This window comes from Suncus etruscus, chromosome 7 (genome assembly GCF_024139225.1).
Source record: "Suncus etruscus isolate mSunEtr1 chromosome 7, mSunEtr1.pri.cur, whole genome shotgun sequence".
NCBI lineage: Eukaryota > Metazoa > Chordata > Mammalia > Eulipotyphla > Soricidae > Suncus > Suncus etruscus.
Genome location: NC_064854.1, coordinates 28,909,392 through 28,928,009, shown reverse-complemented (window position 1 = coordinate 28,928,009; position 18,618 = coordinate 28,909,392). Strand labels below are relative to the sequence as shown.

Below are 18,618 nucleotides of genomic sequence, written 5' to 3'. Positions count from 1 at the left end.
CAGGATGGACCTAGGTTCAATTTCAAGCATCCCATATGGTTCCCCAAACTGGCCAGGGGCAATTTCTGAGTGTAGAGCCTGGAAAAACCTCTGAAAGCCACTGGTGTGGCCCAAAAAGCAAAGAAGGCAAAATAAATAAATAAATAAATAAGAAAGATACTTTACTTTGCTGGTGTTTACTCCCTCTTTATATCTTGGTACCAAGACCCCAGAGACTCTGAGCACCACTGGGGTGACTTAAGTAGTTAGTCCTTGGCACCCAGGCCTGGGCAGCACTAACTACAGCCTCTATCTGGAACATTCAATCACCACTAGAATTGCTGGAAGTGGTCCCTGAGCCCCCTGAACACCACTTGAGAGGACTCAATAAAAAAAAAAAATCAATTTGCAGGGATACAGTCAACATCGGTGCTGCTACTATGGTACGGATTTCATTCTCTTTCTATCTTCCTAGAAAAGAAAAAAAAATTCATGTGATGTCACAGTTTGATCATGTGATGAAGATGCTCAGCATTGAGAAGTTTCAAATTTATTTGTTACTGTATAATATATTTTTTATCATGCAAGAATTGCTTTCCAGAGTATTTTTTTAAGTTTCAGCACTGTTATAGGAAGTAGATTATTGTAGAGGTATAGATTACAGTAATGTAAATACAGTTTAGAAAATTAGTAGACTTAAGCGTGTGCATTCAAGTATTTTCCATATGAGAAAGGTGGCATTAAACTGCTACTGAGAAGAATCTGGATTCTTTTGTTTTTGTTTTGATTGGGACATGGTGAGGCAGACATACTCAGTAGTACACAGGGCTTACTGCTGGCTCTGTATTCATAGTCTTTTTTTCGGGTGCTCTTTTGGCTGTGCTCAAGGGTTATAGCCCTAGTGGGTTCAAGAAACCATGGGGTGGGTGCTCAGGATTGAAACCTGTTCTGTTTAGTGCAAGGCAAGTACTTTAGCAGCAAAAAGATCTGTTAAAGTCAGGAAGATATTGGAATAGAGATAAAAATTAGGGAGCTTCTGTATATAGATGGTATTTTATTTAGTTTGGACCATACCCAGTGATGGTAATTAGTCAGGGATTACTCCTACCTCAGCACTCAGGGAATCATTCCTGCCTTAAGAGACAATATAGTGCTGGCGATTGAACCCTGGATTGGTTGCATATAAAGCATGTGCCCAGACCTCTGTACTATTGCTCTGATTTCTAGATTGTATTTTAATGCATGGTAATGAATTCTCCAGGAGACAGAATAGAGGCAGAGAAGTCCCTGTTCCCAAACCTCAGTTGCTCTTAGATTGAGATACCTGGTAGATGAAGAAATAGGAAAGCAGCTTGAGAACAAGGACTGCATGAAATTAGGAGGAAAATTGATGTGGGAAACAGAAGACCTAGTTTAAAGGAGAATGTGATAACTAGAAGACAGAACTTGAATAGTGACCATTTAATTCATCAATATGGAAATCATCAGTGATGTCAGCAAGAGTGGTTTCAGCAAGGTTATGGAGACTGACAATCCATTTAAAGGGATCTAAGAGAAAAAAGGGAGAAAAAGAGATAGCATTGTGAACAGCTGTGGGGGACTTTTCCTCGGAAGATACATGAGTTGCAGTTGGAGAGAGCTGCGGGGTCAATAGGGGAAACACATCTATTTGCTTAAGAGAATGATGTAGTAAAGAGAAAATAGATGATGCAGTAAAGGGGTGGAACATTTCAGGAGTGGTAGCTTGGAAAAATGAAAAGCAGTGGACTTACTACTGGGGTGAATTTTAGAGTCGACACTTGTCTTTGATTTGAAAGAGGACAGAGATCCTTGCATATTACAGATGGCATGGAGCAGATGTGGCAGATGATTAAATTCCCATCCCATTGCTTGTGTCTTTTTCAAAATTTTGTTATTTTGTGTACTCTTTTGTATGTTTTCTATATGATGGAAAGCAGGGTTGCCCAACTATGGCTAGGTAAGGAAAAGAGATGTAATATTCATCTTGGGAAAATAGATGGAAGAAAAACGTGTCATCGTTGCCATAAGAAAGAATGTCAAGGTCAGCCAATTTGGACCTGGAGTGGGGAGTCAGCCTGGTGTTGGCTGTCCTCTCCCATATTCACCCCGAGCAGACAGTGCTGACTTATCCAAGGTTGCTTCTCAGCCAGTGCTTGGAGAAAGTGAAAGAAAGTTAAAGGGCTACACAGTAGAACTGTCTTGAAAGGGAAGTGAGAGCATGAGGTGCAAAGGGATTGGGAAAGGTTGGCCCCAGATAGAAGAATTCAGAGCTTGGGGAGTCTGAGAAGCAATGAAGGACCTTGGTTTGGGACCCTAAAACATGTAAATGTGTTTCAGTTCTAATCTAATAGAGAAGCCTGGAATGGAGAGGAGGAAGCAGGGGATGAACAGATGCCCCCATGGTGCTGAGTCTGCCCAGTGCCGGAAGGCATTGGCTAGATCTCATGTTTTTTGTTGCCGTTGGCCTCTCTGGTAGCAACTTTGGTTCACTTATCCAGTCAGTTTTGTCTCTATCTCTTCTTCCCGAATTTCTCTTTTTTGGTTAACCTTGTACACGGTTCACTTGATACCAGTTTTCATTTCTGCTGTTGCATTTATAATTTTAGCCATTAATTTTCTTCATTTTGGATTAACTTTTTATTTCAACCCTGTCTTAATTTTTTACTATATCTCAGAATATGGCCCTTCCCCCCTCCTTTCTTGTGGTGCTGGGTTTTGAGACAGACCCAGGGCCTCACAGATGTCAGTCAAGAGTATTGCTACTGCATCATATCCCCTGCACCCCCCCATCTGGTTCCCCCATTGAATCTGTCCTCAGTACTATATTTTACATGTAATATTTTTCTCTTTAGAAAATAAGTCAATTTTGTCTCCTACTTAACTTATAAATATCATTTTCTTTTAGGTATCAAAAAATAAAGATGGAAAAGAACAAAGTGAAACTGTATCACCATCCGAAGATGAAACATTCTCCTGGCCCGGGCCCAAAACTGTTTTATTGAAAAGAACATCTCAAGGCTTTGGCTTTACATTGCGGCATTTCATAGTTTACCCCCCAGAGTCTGCCATCCAGTTTTCATTTAAGGTAAGAGAAGACATTAAACTAAGCAGAACAATACGAGATGCTAACAGTCTTTCTTTTCTCTTTTTTTCCCCTTCCACCCTTCTGTCTTCAAAGAAGTGACATATTTGCTTTCTTTTTTTTTTTTTTTTTGGTTTTTGGGCCACACCCAGTAACGCTCAGGGGTTACTCCTGGCTATGTGCTCAGAAGTTGCTCCTGGCTTGGGGGACCATATGGGACACCGGGGGATCGAACCGCGGTCCGTCCAAGGTTAGCGCAGGCAAGGCAGGCACCTTACCTTTAGCGCCACCGCCCGGCCCCATATTTGCTTTCTTTAATACTGTAATATAAATGTTTTCTTTTAGATGTCGATGTATGCATATATTCTTTACTTTCTGTAGAGCTTCTCTATTTCTTGTCTGAAAAATTCTAGTGATTATAGAGGCCTGTCTTAACTACACTTTGAACTTCAAATTTTATTCTACTTTTTCTAGTCATAGCTATTTTTCAACTTTCTGGAAAGGGAGAGAATTTTTCAGAGAGTATGCAGAGGAAATTGTTTAAATGTTCTGACAGTTATGAATAGTTAACTGAGATTCAAATTCTAGGGGCTAAAAAGAGAATACAGCGATGAAGGCATTTGCCTTGCACACAGCCTACCTTGTTCATTGTCCCCAGCATCATATACAGTTTCCTGTATATTATATATATCTATTAGAGTTGATCTCTGAGCCCAGAGCCACGACTAAACCCTGAGCAATGCCAGGTATGGCCTCAATAATCAAAAATCAACCACCCATTCAAACCGAAAGAATTTATAACTCTCAAATGCATAATATGAGGCTAAGTCAAAAGCTAAACATACAACCTCTTGCAGAGTGCAATGTGCTAATATCCTTGGACCTTCAGTAACTTGGCCCTGTGAGGGATGCTGGGGACTACCCACTATGAGGCTGTGCACAGAACAGAGTGCTTGTTCTGATTTCTTGAGTGGCTGTAGATGAGTGTTACGTACTTCTCTCAGCCCCTTGGAACGAAATCCGGAAAGTTACTTGAGTCACATAATAAGTGAAATGTGTACCTAGGGTTGGAACTTGGCCAATAAGAATCCCTGATACTTGACTATTTACCAAAGTGTAACAGAAATAATGATATGCAAAGATTCATGAGATCTGGGCTAAGTGAACAGAATTGAATTAGAGGTTCACAGATATTGAAAAGGAAAAAGGACTTTCTAAACCCCCTTTGTTTCTCTCCCTCCCCCATAGAGGCTGGCATCACCTGGCAGTGCTCTGGGCTTACTTCTGCTCTTTGCTTAGGGGATCGCTCCTGGTGGTACCCAGAGATTATATGTAGTCCTGAGGATTGAACAAGGGGTTGTCTGGCTCAGAGTTTTGGGTCTTGAGGAACATCTTGGTAGTATAATTTTTATAATTATACCAAACTGATTAAAGTGCATTATTACTATTAGATACTATTTCTAGAAAGTTTAGTGAGCTACTATAATTGTGAGTGGTATAGTCATTGAAATGGAGAGAACCCAGTTATGAATCCCATGTCTTTATCTGTTTCTCTCTCTTTGTCTGTCTGTCTCTCTGTCTGCTATTAACTCAGTGGCCCTGGGTATATCACCTAGCAGATAGTAATGACATTTTCTCAATGACATGCATGACACATGTAGAATAGTATATAAAATGACATACAGTCACCACTCAGACATTTAGCTATTAATGCTCTTATGACATATTGCTTCTAGTTGAAAATGAATATTCAAATTGTTTCCTTTTCAATGACAACATTTTGTCCATCCCAAAGGAGTTGTAACTAATTCAATATGAAATAACTTTTGGGGGAAAATGTGCAGTTAATATAACAATGTGCTTATCCTGTCATTTAGCCGACAGCTGTAGCAGTCAGTACTTGGCTTAGTACTTAGAAAGATTTGGGCAGCTAAAATAAAGGCTTAAATTATATAATGAAATAGCAGCTCCTTACTATTTTATTTTACCATAAGACGTCTGCTTTTTAATTTTTTTGAGAACATTGTAAATTTTGTATGATAGGGCTTCAGCAAATATATGAATAAATGTATTTTTATATTAGGATTTTTAAAGTTGCTTTTTCTTGTATCCCAGTGAGGGTAGAAAAGGGCAATAAAAACAGTCTGGACCTTGAAAGAACTAAAGAGGTAATTAACCTTATCTTTAAATAAATGCAAATAATTGCGTATATGGCATATTGGATGCATTTTACATAACGTCAACCCTATATTGACCCTAACAGGAGGTTTTTTTTTGTTTTGTTTTGTTTTTGACGTTAGTGATGACTGGCCCCAATCCTCAGTCCTCTTTCCCACCTCCTGGGCTCCTCTGTCCATTGACCTACTTTTGACAATCCCACTGGGGATATTTATTATTATTATTATTATTACTATTATTTGGGCATCTCCCACACATCACATCAAAAACAAAATCTCCCTTGGCTCCCCAGGACCTTCCTGTCTCTGCTTATCAACTCTCCCTCCTTAAGGCAAAGGGCACTTTGAGTCAGATTGTAACCAGCACATTTGCAGGAGGGTAGTCTGAGCTGAATTATGCTTTGTTGTGACTACACCAATTTTAAACATGTATTCATAGATGAATATGCTTTTATTTTGTAGGATGAAGAAAATGGCAACAGAGGAGGTATGGTATGAAAGTTTCAGTTATTCTTTGAATGTTTTTGTGATAGCTGTTTTTGTTCTCTATTAATACTTAGTGATTGAAGTGGAATCGAACTATTTAACAATTCTTAGATGTGAAAGTTAGAAAAACGAATTTCTTCTCAAAGTTATATATGTCGAGTGCCTCAACTTAATTTAGATAGATGATGATATTCTTTGTTATCTTATATATTTGCATTTATGTAAGGGAATATATGATTTATCATAGAGGCTTGTAATTCTGAGATTTTCTTCAGTTGTAATAATTTTTAGTGGGAAGACTTCCAAGTAAGACTTCCAAGCAGTCGTGAGAGAAAGAGAATGTCATGTGGTACCTTGAATCAGTGTGGGTCCTGGCTCAGGCAGGGGGCATCTCCCAGCCCTGTCTGTTAGGAAACTTAAAACATGGAGTTGCTTGTAGATGCAGAAATGTTGCTATTGGATTATTGGTTCAAACATATTTGAATCAATATTTAAGTATTGTGGTCCTTCTGTTAAGCCTTGCTCTTGAATTAAACATTATGTTTAATGTACTTAAAGAGGAGAATTGGGCCAGGGATAGAAGTTATTTCTTAATCTATCCCACTTGTTTTGTCCTGAATTTATTATTTATTAAGTTGAACTTAATGCACATACAAATGCTCCCCATTAAACAAAATGTCTCACTTCTAGCTGATTTTAGACTTTAAATAACCTGCAAATTTAGTATGGCTTTCATATCTCCTTCAGTCAACTTCCCTTCATGTTAAAATTAGTCACGGAACATTAGCTGCAGGTGAAACTTGCTGGCATTTCTACATGGCATTTCTCTGCTGTGGGGTTTTCTGTTCCATTCAGTGGCATCTGGGTTGGAGACTTTTCTGTGTGGGATGGGAATCCTCTCCTTCCCTTATGGCCCATGGTCCTGGTGCTGGTAAGGAGGAGTGGTCAATATTTTTGTAGAAAGTTTTTGATATGTTTATATGATGCTTTTTTTTTTTTTTTGGTTTTTGGGCCACACCCGTTTGACGCTCAGGGGTTACTCCTGGCTATGCGCTCAGAAGTCGCCCCTGGCTTGGGGGGACCATATGGGACACTGGGGGGATTGAACCGAGGTCCGTCCTACGCTAGCACTTGCAAGGCAGACACCTTACCTCTAGCGCCACCTTCCTGGCTCCTATATGATGCTTTTTCATCATCACAGTTTGAAGCCCTGTGTTTCAGCAAAACTACCTTATTGGCACCTCTTCTAAGTACATAGAATTACACTACTTACAGTTTTGTTTTGCTAACTGACTTTGAGACCACTGTGCCATTTGGTCACAGCATCAAACATACAGCTTTCCCTCATTGCCCAGCTTGCCAGCCTGAGACAATCATGAGCTGCTTTCTAACAGTGTAGGGTTAGTTTGGCTTTTTCTAAAATTTCATTAAGGGGGTTACAGCAGTAGTTCAGCAGAGATGATCTTGGGAATTGAACCCAATGTAAATACCTTGCAAGTAGCAGGCCCAGGTCTAATCCCTGTTGTTTTATCTGGTCCCCTGAGTCTGCCAGGAGTACAGAGCCAGAAGTAAGTAGTGCCTGTGCACCACTGGATGTGGCTCTCAAACTAAAAATAAATCGATCAACTTTTTCTAAAAAATAATTTAATATTATATGTATTCTTCTCATCCAAATGATAACCAGGTCTGACTCTGCTTTGCTTATGAGATTGTGCCCATTTGAGGTTGCTTTCACTGGGCATATTTTGGGCATTCGCCATGTTATCTGTATAGGGAATAATCTTATATTCTGCAGGGGAGCTTCTAAGGGCAACTGCTACATTCAGGACCCCTCCCTATGGTTCTCGGGCAACCAGCCTTTGGACTAATGTGAGGGTCAGAGGGTGCAGTGCTGCTAAGGCCCTCCCGCGCCAGGGTTTGCCTGGACCACACCAGTGGCACTTAGTGGCCTCCACGGTTGTATCTGGCTGTACTCAGGTGGCCATGTGATCTTGGGGATTGAGCCCAGTCTTGGCTGTATATGGGCATGCGCTTTACTATCTCTGGCCCCATTACCTTTAAAAACAATTTACTGTTTGTTCACTTGTTTGCTCAGTAGATTTTCTGGTATGAAAATCACAGATGATTTGTTCCAACATTCCATCTGGTCCCTTGAGCCAGCCAGGAGTGCAGAGCCAGGAGTAATCCCTGAGCACAGCTGGATGTAACCCCCAAACTAACAACAAAATATTTGCAGTTTGCACAGACATTAAGAAAGTGAGATGAGAGCCAAGGTAATAGTACAGTTGGTAGGGTGGTTGCCTTACAAGCAACTGAGCTATGTTTGATCCCCAGAACCCCATATAGTCCCCCAGGCCCTTCAGGCATAATCCTGAACACAGCCTGATATGGCTTCTAATCCTTCTTTCTCTGGGGGGTGGGGGTGGGGTGGGATGGTGCTAGCTTCAAGGCATTTATGAGGAAGCTTACAATTCACCTAAAATTATTTTTGACATGTGTTCTGAGGCAAAATATTTTTCTCACCTGTGGAGGTGTAATTGTGCTATTTAGGGGAGGTCCTCTTGCTCTGTAATAATCCCACCTTGATCCTAAAACTGTGTATGTGTAAAATAGTTTCAGAATTTTCTTCAATTATTGGGAGTTGGTTCATGGTTGACTTTTTTGGGTACAGAATACAACTAAGAATAATTTATTTAAAGAGTTGTTTAGAAAACGAAAATGTAGAGATTTGTGTGGCCTGCAAAGCCTAAAATCAATTTAAATTCGCCCTTTGTTTAAAAAAAAATCATTCTAATCACAATTCTCTGGCATGGGTCACTTTGTAATGAAAGTATTAGCACTGTTGCTGTGTAGGAGTTACTTTTAGATAGAATAAGTCTTCTGGTTTCCTTTTTAAGGTCAAATAAATTGGTTATTTGTGTCCATTTGCATTATCATGGAAACTTGACAGGTTTTTTCAGCTTCTATACCTCTCCCCCAAATATTTTCACAAATGTTTATTTGTTTTGAATTGGTTAGGATATTTGAATATTTAAGTCATTGAATTATATGACTTTGGACTGTCTCATGAATATTGATTTAATTTGCCCTCCCCTATGTCTTTTGAGGCTACTTCTTTAAATTTTTCCTTTTGTTTTGGAAGGGTGTAGGAGCTATTTATTCCCTGCTCTGTGCTCAGGAGGTGTTTTGGGGGGACATATGAGGCACAAGGGACCTAGTGGGATTAGCTGTGTGCAAAACTGGTATCTTTACTCTATAGTCAGACCCCACTATTTTATTTCTTCAAACCTGGTAAGCAGAGTTGTTTTATAATCTGTCTTTTATTGTCTTACTATCAGACCCCTTTGTGGGGTCTTTCTCTTTCCAGTTTTTCCCCTGGTAATTCTTATGAATGGGAATGCTTTGAGATCTAAGTTGAAATTGCCCTTGTATATTAAGGTGTTTCCTTTTATTCAGAGCCAGGAGGTTGGTTGATTCTGCAAATCTGTGTGGTATCCTCAAGATTTGTTTTCCCACCTCTTCCCTAATTTTGCTTTGCCCCTGGGGATAGCCTCTGGGTTGGTGGGAGCCTGATCTGTCTCAGGTCCCCTGACTGCTCAGAAAGAAGGGTCCCCTAAAGAAGTCCCACTTGGGCCCAGCTTGGGCTTTTTCTTCTGCTTCCCAGCTACCAGCCTTTAAAATGAAAGTTCATTTTCAATAGCCTGGGCATGCATGATTGGTACTCATTGAATTGGGGAGTGGAATTTTCTAGAAGCTTCAAATGTAATTGGGCATTCCTCTCTACTAGATCAGTCTGCTTGTTTTCCTAGTACCTGGGTCCTTTGGTGGATGATTTGCTGCCATGCATTTGTCCTCTTAAAATACCATGAAATATTCTGCTGACTAGGCAGAGCTGCCTCTGAGCAATAGAATGCATTCCTCACATGTGTGGAGACCTGAGGTTTATCTTAAGGACTGCCAGAATCAAAGACAAAAGGAACCCTTCAAATATTCCTCCACACATTTAAAATAAAGTCAGCAAAACTATTAGTAATTGTAGTATGGCAGTATTTCCTAATGTAAAATATATAAGCCTATGTACATAAATATATATGCTATATACATGCACAAAGATAGTAAGTCGTTATATATGTTGCTGGTAACAAGTTGGCATCGATATATTTATTTTGTTCCTATCCATCTGACAGCTGAGAAAGTATGGAACCGGGAGATGCCAGTACCTCCTTGTGATGAAAGATAGGACATGGGGAGCAGAGCCATGAGGGCATTTGCCTCGCATGCAGCCGACCTTAGTTTGATCCTAAGCATCTCATAAGGTCCCTTGAGCCCACTAGGAGTGATTCCTGAGTTCAGAGCCAGAAATTAGCCCTGAGCACCACCAGATGTGACCCAAACAACAGCAACAACAGCAAAGGACATAATCAGAACACTTGAAAGCCCCATATACAGATAAAGGGCAAAAGTGGCAGGCATATATTATCCCTTTCTCTCTACTAGAGGGTAGATAATAGAGTACAAGTTTTGAAAGTAAAAATTATATTTTAACAAAAAAAACTAAAATGTATGCTTGAAAAAGAAAAGTTGGAGGGAATGATAGATGTTTCAGATGTTTAGAAGGTGGGTGTCGTACAGCATGAATAGACTGAAATTTTGCAATTAGTGAAATATATGGTTAGACTCTTCCCTCTCCTTTTGGTTTGGAGACAGTTTTCCATTTCCAGAGGGTTTGTTTATGCCAGAGGGTATGCAAGGAGAGACTTCCTGTTTTCTAATTTCACCTGTTCCTGTGAGGAAGATACTGAAAATGCAGATCTGATCAGAGGAAATGAAGGGGGTAATTATAGCCTCATCAAAGATTATTCATCAGATATACCAAGTCCAACAACATTCAGACATAGAGTATTCATTATGATTATCAAAAGAAATTATCTATTACTTTTAAGTGTGGAGATCATTGAAGGCCACCTTTTTTTTTTTTTTTTGATGTGGTCACACCTAGTATTGCTGTGGGGAACAGTGACCAGGGTGATTATCAGCCCCTGAACTTCTGACTCTGCACCGGGATCACATCTGGTAGAGTTGGGGTGCAGGAGGCACATAGCAATCAGGGTTGGGGGTTAAACTCAGTTTTATGCATGCTAGATTTTTACAAAGCATGTGGAGTCATTTCATTGGCCACTAATTTTTCTAGTGCTTCATCAGTACTAATGGCTTAGTAGTAGCTCAATATTTTTTGAGTAAATGTTCTTTTCTCTGCTCTGGATTCTGAAATAAGTGATTATTATAATGTGGCAGAATCTAGCCTCTGAGAGCCTTTGCCTCTGCTGCACTGGGAGAAAATTGGTTTCTTCTGACTTTCCTTTTTCTTCCCCCTCTGTCTGCAAGATACAATATCAATGACTTCAGATTTAAGTTTGCCAACTGGGACAGCAATAACAAAAACATGGCACCCTAGACTTTTTGTAGAAGATGTGGTGGTGAAAATTGAGGGGTAACTCAAGGTTAATAAATTGAGGGGATAATTTAGAAGTCAAGAGAGGGGTCCAGGTACATACTAAGCCCCATATTCAATCTTGGACATCTTATGGCCCTCTAAACACTGTCAGGCATGGCCCTGGTGTGGCTCAAGTTCCACTGGATGACTTCCCTTGTGACTTTCAGCAGGTTATGAATAACTTGCATTGCCCCAAATCACCCAGCCCCATTGGTCGAGCATCACCACCTCATCATCCCATTCCCCACCCCCTTACCCTTCACCCCACCCCCCACTTCTCTTTCCTTCCCCCATATCTTAACTTCAATTTAAGTCTTCAGAGAAACCATATTTTGTGGCAGTTTATAATACAAGACTTTGGATTAAATAAACAGGCAGGCCAGTTTTTAGGAACTTAGTTTAAGAATTTAAAAGTCACACTGCCTCAAGCAGTCCTGAAAAGAAATGGGACTTAGGAAGAGGTTCAGGAGGTGTCTTACGCCCTTCTCAGAATCTAGGGTTCTTAATGCTGTCTTTTTTTTTTTTTTTTTGACGCTCAGGGGTTACTCCTGGCTCTGCGCTCAGAAATCGCTCCTGGCTTGGTGGGACCATATGGGACGCTGGGGGATCGAATCACAGTCTGTCCTACGCTAGCGCTTGCAAGGCAGACACTTTACCTCTAGCGCCACCTCTCTGGCTCCAGAATCTAATTGAGAGACAGGGCTGGAGTTCCTGAACAGGTGGGACTGTGAAGGCGTGGCCAGGCATGTGGTGGTTGGGCATCAGTGGGCAGTGTAGTCCACTACACTATGATCTATACTGCCCACTGGCTCAGCTTTTCTAGAGAACATGTGGTTTCAGCAACACCCTACATGCCCGAACTCTCTGTCTAACTGTTCCTCCACAGGCCTGGTGGTAGCAGATCCCACTGTCACAAGAGTCAGTTTCTCTCCCTGAATGCCCCCCACCCTCTAGCCTGTACTCACAGCATGCGGTTCATAGATTCAGTTGACAAAAGCAGAACTGGAGCAGTTATGATCCCTGCTGATGTTTTAACAAATAACCTTTTCATCTTTGGCATCAGACCAGAATAAAAATATTTGCACATGCACGCTAAATATGTGAACTCTAGAAATACAATTCCTGTTGGATTTTATTTTTTTGTTTGTTGTTTGTTTTTTAATTCCTCTACTTAGAAAACATTTGTTGAGTCACTGCCAGACTTGCTGCTGAGACAGCTCTGTGATTTCCCACACCCTTCCTTTACGATCTATTGGAAAAGTCACCTCTGAGGACTTTCCTGGTCTCCAGCTTCAGAGAGTTACAGCCCTGCCTTCCACTCTCCTTTTCCTTTCCTGTCTCTCAGGAGCCTTGCCACATTTACTGCTTACCCTCCCTGCTCTCCTTCCCTCCTCCTTTATTGGGGGGGAGGGTGTTTCTGTGCATACCCACCAATGTTCCTGGAGTTACCCATGGTTCTGCACTCAGGAATTACTCCCAACAGTGCTTAGAGAACCATATGGGATAATGGGGTTGGTTGCATACAAGGCAAAATGCTCAGAGTTGTACTTTCTCTCCAGCCTCATCCATCTCTCCTTTTTTGAGCTTTGGGGTCCTACCTATTGGTGCTTAGTGGCTACACTTGGCTCTGTGCTCAGGGGTCACTCTTGTTCAGGTGTCAGGTTTTAGGGTTCACCTATTGGTGCTCAGGGACTACTCCCAGCTCTGTTTCAGGGGTCGCTTCTTGACCAGGTATTCCGGAGACCATATCTGATAGTGGGATTGGATCAGAGTTGGCTGCCTGTGAGGCAAGTAATGTAACATAGGTACTGTCTCTAATCCTTCAGATTGCTTATTTCTTTTTTTTTTAAACTTAATTTATTAATTGATTGATTAGTGTCTGGGCCACACCTAGTGGTGCTCTGGGGTTACTCCAAGTTCTGCACTCAAAAATCACTCCTGGCAGGCTGGGGGACCATATGTGTATCGGAAATCGAACCTGGGTTCTTCCCAGGTTGGCCGCATGCAAGGCAAACGCCCTACCACTGTACTATCTCTCTGGCCCCAGATTGCTTATTATGATATATCTTTGTGTCTTAAACAAAATGCAAGCAGGATTTTGATTATTATTTTTCTTAAAACCCAAGATAGTGCATGTATTCACATTTTATATACATGTACAAACACATTATAAACACAGTAATGTGTATTTACTCTGGTAATTATATACTTTAGTCTAGTAAATGTATTATGTAAGTCCAACTGCGTGAATAGTTGTGCAGTGATGATGTTCAACCATTTCTCTTCCAGGAAAGTTCTTAGGTTGAGCATCCTGTATGGTATGCTTGTCTGTCTGTCTGTCTGTCTGTCTATGTATGTTCAAGTTTTCTGGCCATACTCAGCAGTATTTAGGTGCTTACTCCTGGCTCTGTACTCAAAATCACTCCTAGTGTAGTGTTGGGGGGATCATATAGGATACCCCCACCTGTCTCCTCAACAGACACCTTTTAAGCTTAATTGTCACACTTTGAGTCTCATCTCAGGCTTCCAGTGTTGTTGACTCTAGTTCAGATACATGCATATAACCCTGAACCACTGATGTGCCACAGGCCCTTACTTCATTTGATATGATTTCTTCCATTCCCATTGAAGTTAAGAGTGAATTCCATGCTATCTTTTTGTTCTGGAAGCTGCATAATATTCCATTGTGTATATATATAGCCCATTTCCTTATCCACTCTCCTTTTGATGAGCACCTAGTTTGATTCCACAACCTAGCTATCATGCTAAGTGCTGCAATGAGTAATGGTGTTCGTATGCCCTTTTGAACAGACACTTTTGTTTCCTGGAAGTAGACAACAAGGTGAATTACTGGCTTGTGAGGTAGTTACTGAGATCTGGCGTTCCTGGGTCGCGTCCAGTTCTATTCTTAACTTTCTGAGAACCCTTCATACTGTTTTCTGTAGGAGTTGAACAGGACAACATTTCCACTGGCAGGGGGAAAATGAGAGTTTAAAAGCGGGTGTGGCCAATCCATCATTAGGATGGGCCTTAAAGAGATTGCTGTTTGCTAAGGCCAAATAAACTGGTAGAAATCTTGACAGGGATAAGGAGGAAGAAGGCAAAGCCCAGAATGTAGAAACATCGATGTGTGTGTTTGGGTGTGTGGGTAGGTGGAATGGGGGGTGGGCTTTGCACCCTCTGAGATAATTTGTCACTTCTCATTTGTTTGAGAAGCCTTAATTAGAGCTAAATAAAGATTACGTGAGTAAAAACAGTTGTTAAAGTGTATGAAAATAACCAAGGGTTAGAGAACACAATATGGTAGCTTTGTGAAAGGATCAAAATAAATTTTGTTGTTCTTGTATGTTTTGGAAAACTTCCAAGTGGAAGGTCCAGCAGGAAGACTTGAGAAATGAACATGTTACATGTGAAAAGATACCATTAGGGGAGCCAGATCTTGTGAAGAAGGCCAACACTTCAACCTTTCTAAATACTGACACCTGAGCCAGGCAGAAGCATGTGAGGGTGGATGAGCGCAGATGGAAAACAGAATCCCGCACTGGAGATGAAGCAATAACAAACAAGTCTTCAAACTGTATTAGAGACTCAGAGCAGAATGACAGGTTCAAGGCTTTAGACTTTTGAAATGACCGCCTCGAGGGAATGGGTCTTGAAATCCTCTAGTGAGCAATATCAAGCATTAAGCTGAACTTTAAGACTATAAATCAAAGGTTTGTGCCATTTTATTCTGCTGAATTCCAAGAGTCAAGCCAGGCCCAAGGTTGGATTTTGCCAAGTTGGAGATTGGCATGTTGAATGCTTTCCAAGGTCAAGGGTGAAAGAAAGTTGAGGTTGCTGGAGAAATTTTGTTAAATATTAATCCACTGTTGTCTTCATATGAAAGTGATTTCTAGGGGGATAATGGACCAGCTTCGAAAGATATAGAGTGAAAAAAGGAATGGAAGTCCTTGATAAAACTGAGGAAGAAGTTTTATAAATTATGGAAATTGAGTGATGAAAGTCAGAGATGGGAATTTAGTTGCTTGTGATTAAAACTTACTTTCCTTTTTTGTTTGTTTTTGTTTTGTTTTGGGCCACACTTGGTGGCACTCAGGGGGGGTTACTCTTGGCTCTGCACTCCGACCTGGGTCAGCCACAAATGCCCTACCTCTATGATATCTTTTCAGCCTCTATTTTTTTTCTTTGAAGAGAAGTTAAAAATCTAGTATAACACGAATAACAAGACTGTGAATCTAGATGTGTGATTCATAATTGGTGAAATTCCTGAAACTTTAGAACAAGAGAGAAAAAAGATGCTGCATAAAGGTCAAATACTCAGAGGATCGATCCAGGTCTGTTTTGTTCCTTAGGGAATAATCAGTGCCTGACACATTGTGAGAACTCAGTAAATGTTTATTGAATGAATAACACCATTCCCTTGTTTTGCCTTGAAAGTTTTACGATGCCAAAAAATATTGGCTCATGTCTGACACCTAGTGGTACTGTACTTAAATTATTTTTTGTTTTGTTTGACTTCTAGTTTTTTTGTACTGAAATAATATTACATTACAGAGATGTAAATTTCAGAACTAAATCATTAGAAATTAGTATGTGTATATACTGTTTGACATTAACCATAACATAAATAAACATTTAATTTCCTTTTTTTTTTTTTTTGGTTTTTGGTTTTTGGTTTTTGGGTCACACCCGGCGGTGCTCAGGGGTTACTCCTGGCTATCTGCTCAGAAATAGCTCCCGGCAGGCACGGGGGACCATGTGGGACACCAGGATTCGAACCAACCACCTTTGGTCCTGGATTGGATGCTTGAAAGGCAAACACTGCTGTGCTATGTCTCCGGGCCCTCATTTTCATTTTTTTAAAAATAATATCTTTAGTTAAGTACCATGATTATACACATGTTTGTAGTTGGTGTTCAGTCACAAAAAGAATTACTTTTAAGTGGTATCATGTTCTTGGTTTTAGTGAAGGGTTATTGTGGAGCTCACTTATAGTACAATTTTTGTTCCTAAATGTATCTTAGACTGTCAACACTTCCTGGGGCTGTCATTTGAATTAGTTGTCAGTAAATACTGCAATTTTCAAACAGGGCATGTTCTCATGCATATATTGACTTATTGAATTTGAATGCATCAGAGAAGGGGGGCTTAATTTAGAATTATGTTAATTTTTTGTGGGAAACCTTCCTTATTGATGGCATGTATTTTCTGTTAAATGGCCATGTCCTGATAAAGTGCTCTTTTTATTTTTTCAGCATTAAGGATGCTATAGGATTGGGTGTGGGTTTTATTGTCATTGTTTATTTGGGGAGGGATGACTCCAAATTTTGTGCTCTAGGTTGCCCCTATGCGTACCAGGCATTGAACCTGTGTGTGTGGGCACCTTCCCTCTTCCCCATCTGAAGCTTGTACTCTCAGTTCCTTTAGCTATGTTCTCTCTTCAGCCCCTCTGGAGTTTTGTCTTACATTGTGTCTTATCTGCAACACCATACATAATACTGTATATTATGAATGGATAAAACCCATGGATGGGTTTTTGTTTTTGTTGTTGTTACTATGCTTATAATTAAAATTAAAGGCCTGTTTGTTAGTGATGCATACCAAAACACTTGATCCTTATGAATGGCTTAAAAATGATACTGAGATTTGCTTCCAGGTATCTTAGGGGGCACTGCAGAGAGAGCACAGAGGCTAGAAGTTTAGTTTTCCATAAGTTTAGCATGTGGAAACTTAGGTTCAATTCCTGGTATCACAAAGTCCCCCAGCACTACCAGGCTTGCCCTTCAGTGCCAAGTTGGAATTAGCCTCTGAACAAATGTGGCCTCAAAACAGACCAAATAATGGGCCTGGAGAGCTAGCACATCAATAGGGAATTTGCTTTGCAAGCAGCTGACCCAGGAAGGAACCAGTTTGATTCTGGCCATCCCATAAGGTCCCCCCAGCCTGCCAGGTGCGATATCTGAGTGCAGAGCCAGGAGTAACCCCTGAGTGCTGCCGGGTGTGGCCCAAAAAACCAATCAATCAATCAGTCATTAAATAAAGTTTAAAAAAATACCAAGTAATAAACTGAGCTTTAGGAATGAATAAGCTGACCATTTTCTACAGTGTACCAGGAGAAAAAAAAAAAAGAGAGAATGAAATAAATTAGATTATAAGGAAGGAAGTTGATCACTGTTAAATTAGAACATGATCTGGTGTGTGTGTGTTTTTTTTTTTTTTAATATGCCATTTCTTTGGGTATTGCTCTCTGCTCTGTTTGATAGGACTTGAATTGTATTTGAGCTGAGGCTGTGTTTGCTTCTTATAGAAAAGCTATTGCAGCCTGATGGGATTCTGCTATCAGGGGCCAGAGATGGTTTGACTTTGGGATCTGAAGCTCCTGATAATGGTCAGAGTGGCAGTCCTGCGACTCTCTTTTTTTTTTTTTTCTCTTCCTTTCTCAATTTTATTTTAAAGTTTAAAGATGACAATGACAGCAATTTCTTTCTGACACAAATAACATTTGATTTTAAAAAAATAAATAGGGGAGGGTAAGGAAGGATGAACATGCATCTTAAGTACGTTTCCTTAAGAATGCTGGAGAGATAGCATGGAGGTAAGGCGTTTGCCTTGCATGCAGGACAGTGGCTCGAATCCCAGCATCGCATATGGTCCCCTGGAGCCTGCCAAGAGTGATTTCTGAGTATAGAATCAGGAGTAATCCCTGAGTGCTGCAGGATGTGACCCAAAAACCAAAAAAATAAAAATAAAATAAAATAAATTAAAAAAAGATAACTGTACATAAGTATTTTTTCCTCCTAGCTTCCAGTGTAAGATGTTAAGAACTAGCCCTAGTACACACACAGACACAGACACAGACACACACACACACACACACACACACACACAGACACACACACAGCTCTGCAAAACTAGTTAGCAATTCAAAATAGACTGCAGTCCACCTGGCTGTCTACTCCCCTCCCCCATTTACAACTGGGGAGGAGGGGGGATGGGCAATAAAGCAAAAATCTCAAGCACTCTCTAACCATGGTGGGCAGGGTTTACAGCAGGTGGTGGGACTGGCCTGTGACTCATTTTAATATTCTCTCTCAGGAATTGAAAGCATCTGAAGTGGAAATTTGGAAGCACAATGTGTGTGTGTGTGTGTGTGTGTGTGTGTGTATGGGTGTATGGAGTGGAGAAGAGAAATATCCAGTGGTGCCTTGGAGGGTCTTGTGATATGAAGCTTGTGTTCGCTGTCAAGTCACATCCCCAGGCTCTGTGCCTTTTTAAAAAATGTATGCCTCTGTCCTTACCAAAGGAAAAATGCACCCAATAAATAATCTGCCATACCCATTTTCTTGAATTGACTTTTCTGTAAATTAGCTGATAGTTAT

General features: G+C 40.5%; 1 protein-coding gene across 6 annotated transcripts in view; it reads left to right on the top strand.

Moving 5' to 3' along the window:
- ARHGAP21 (Rho GTPase activating protein 21) overlaps positions 1-18,618 on the top strand; it is a 141,961-nt gene that overhangs the window by 62,765 nt on the left and 60,578 nt on the right. For all 6 annotated transcript variants that reach the window (XM_049777744.1, XM_049777743.1, XM_049777746.1 and 3 more), the window contains 2 exons: positions 2,906-3,085; positions 5,722-5,746. In XM_049777744.1, the coding sequence (XP_049633701.1) occupies positions 2,906-3,085; positions 5,722-5,746 (205 nt within the window). The remainder of the gene's footprint in view (positions 1-2,905; positions 3,086-5,721; positions 5,747-18,618) is intronic.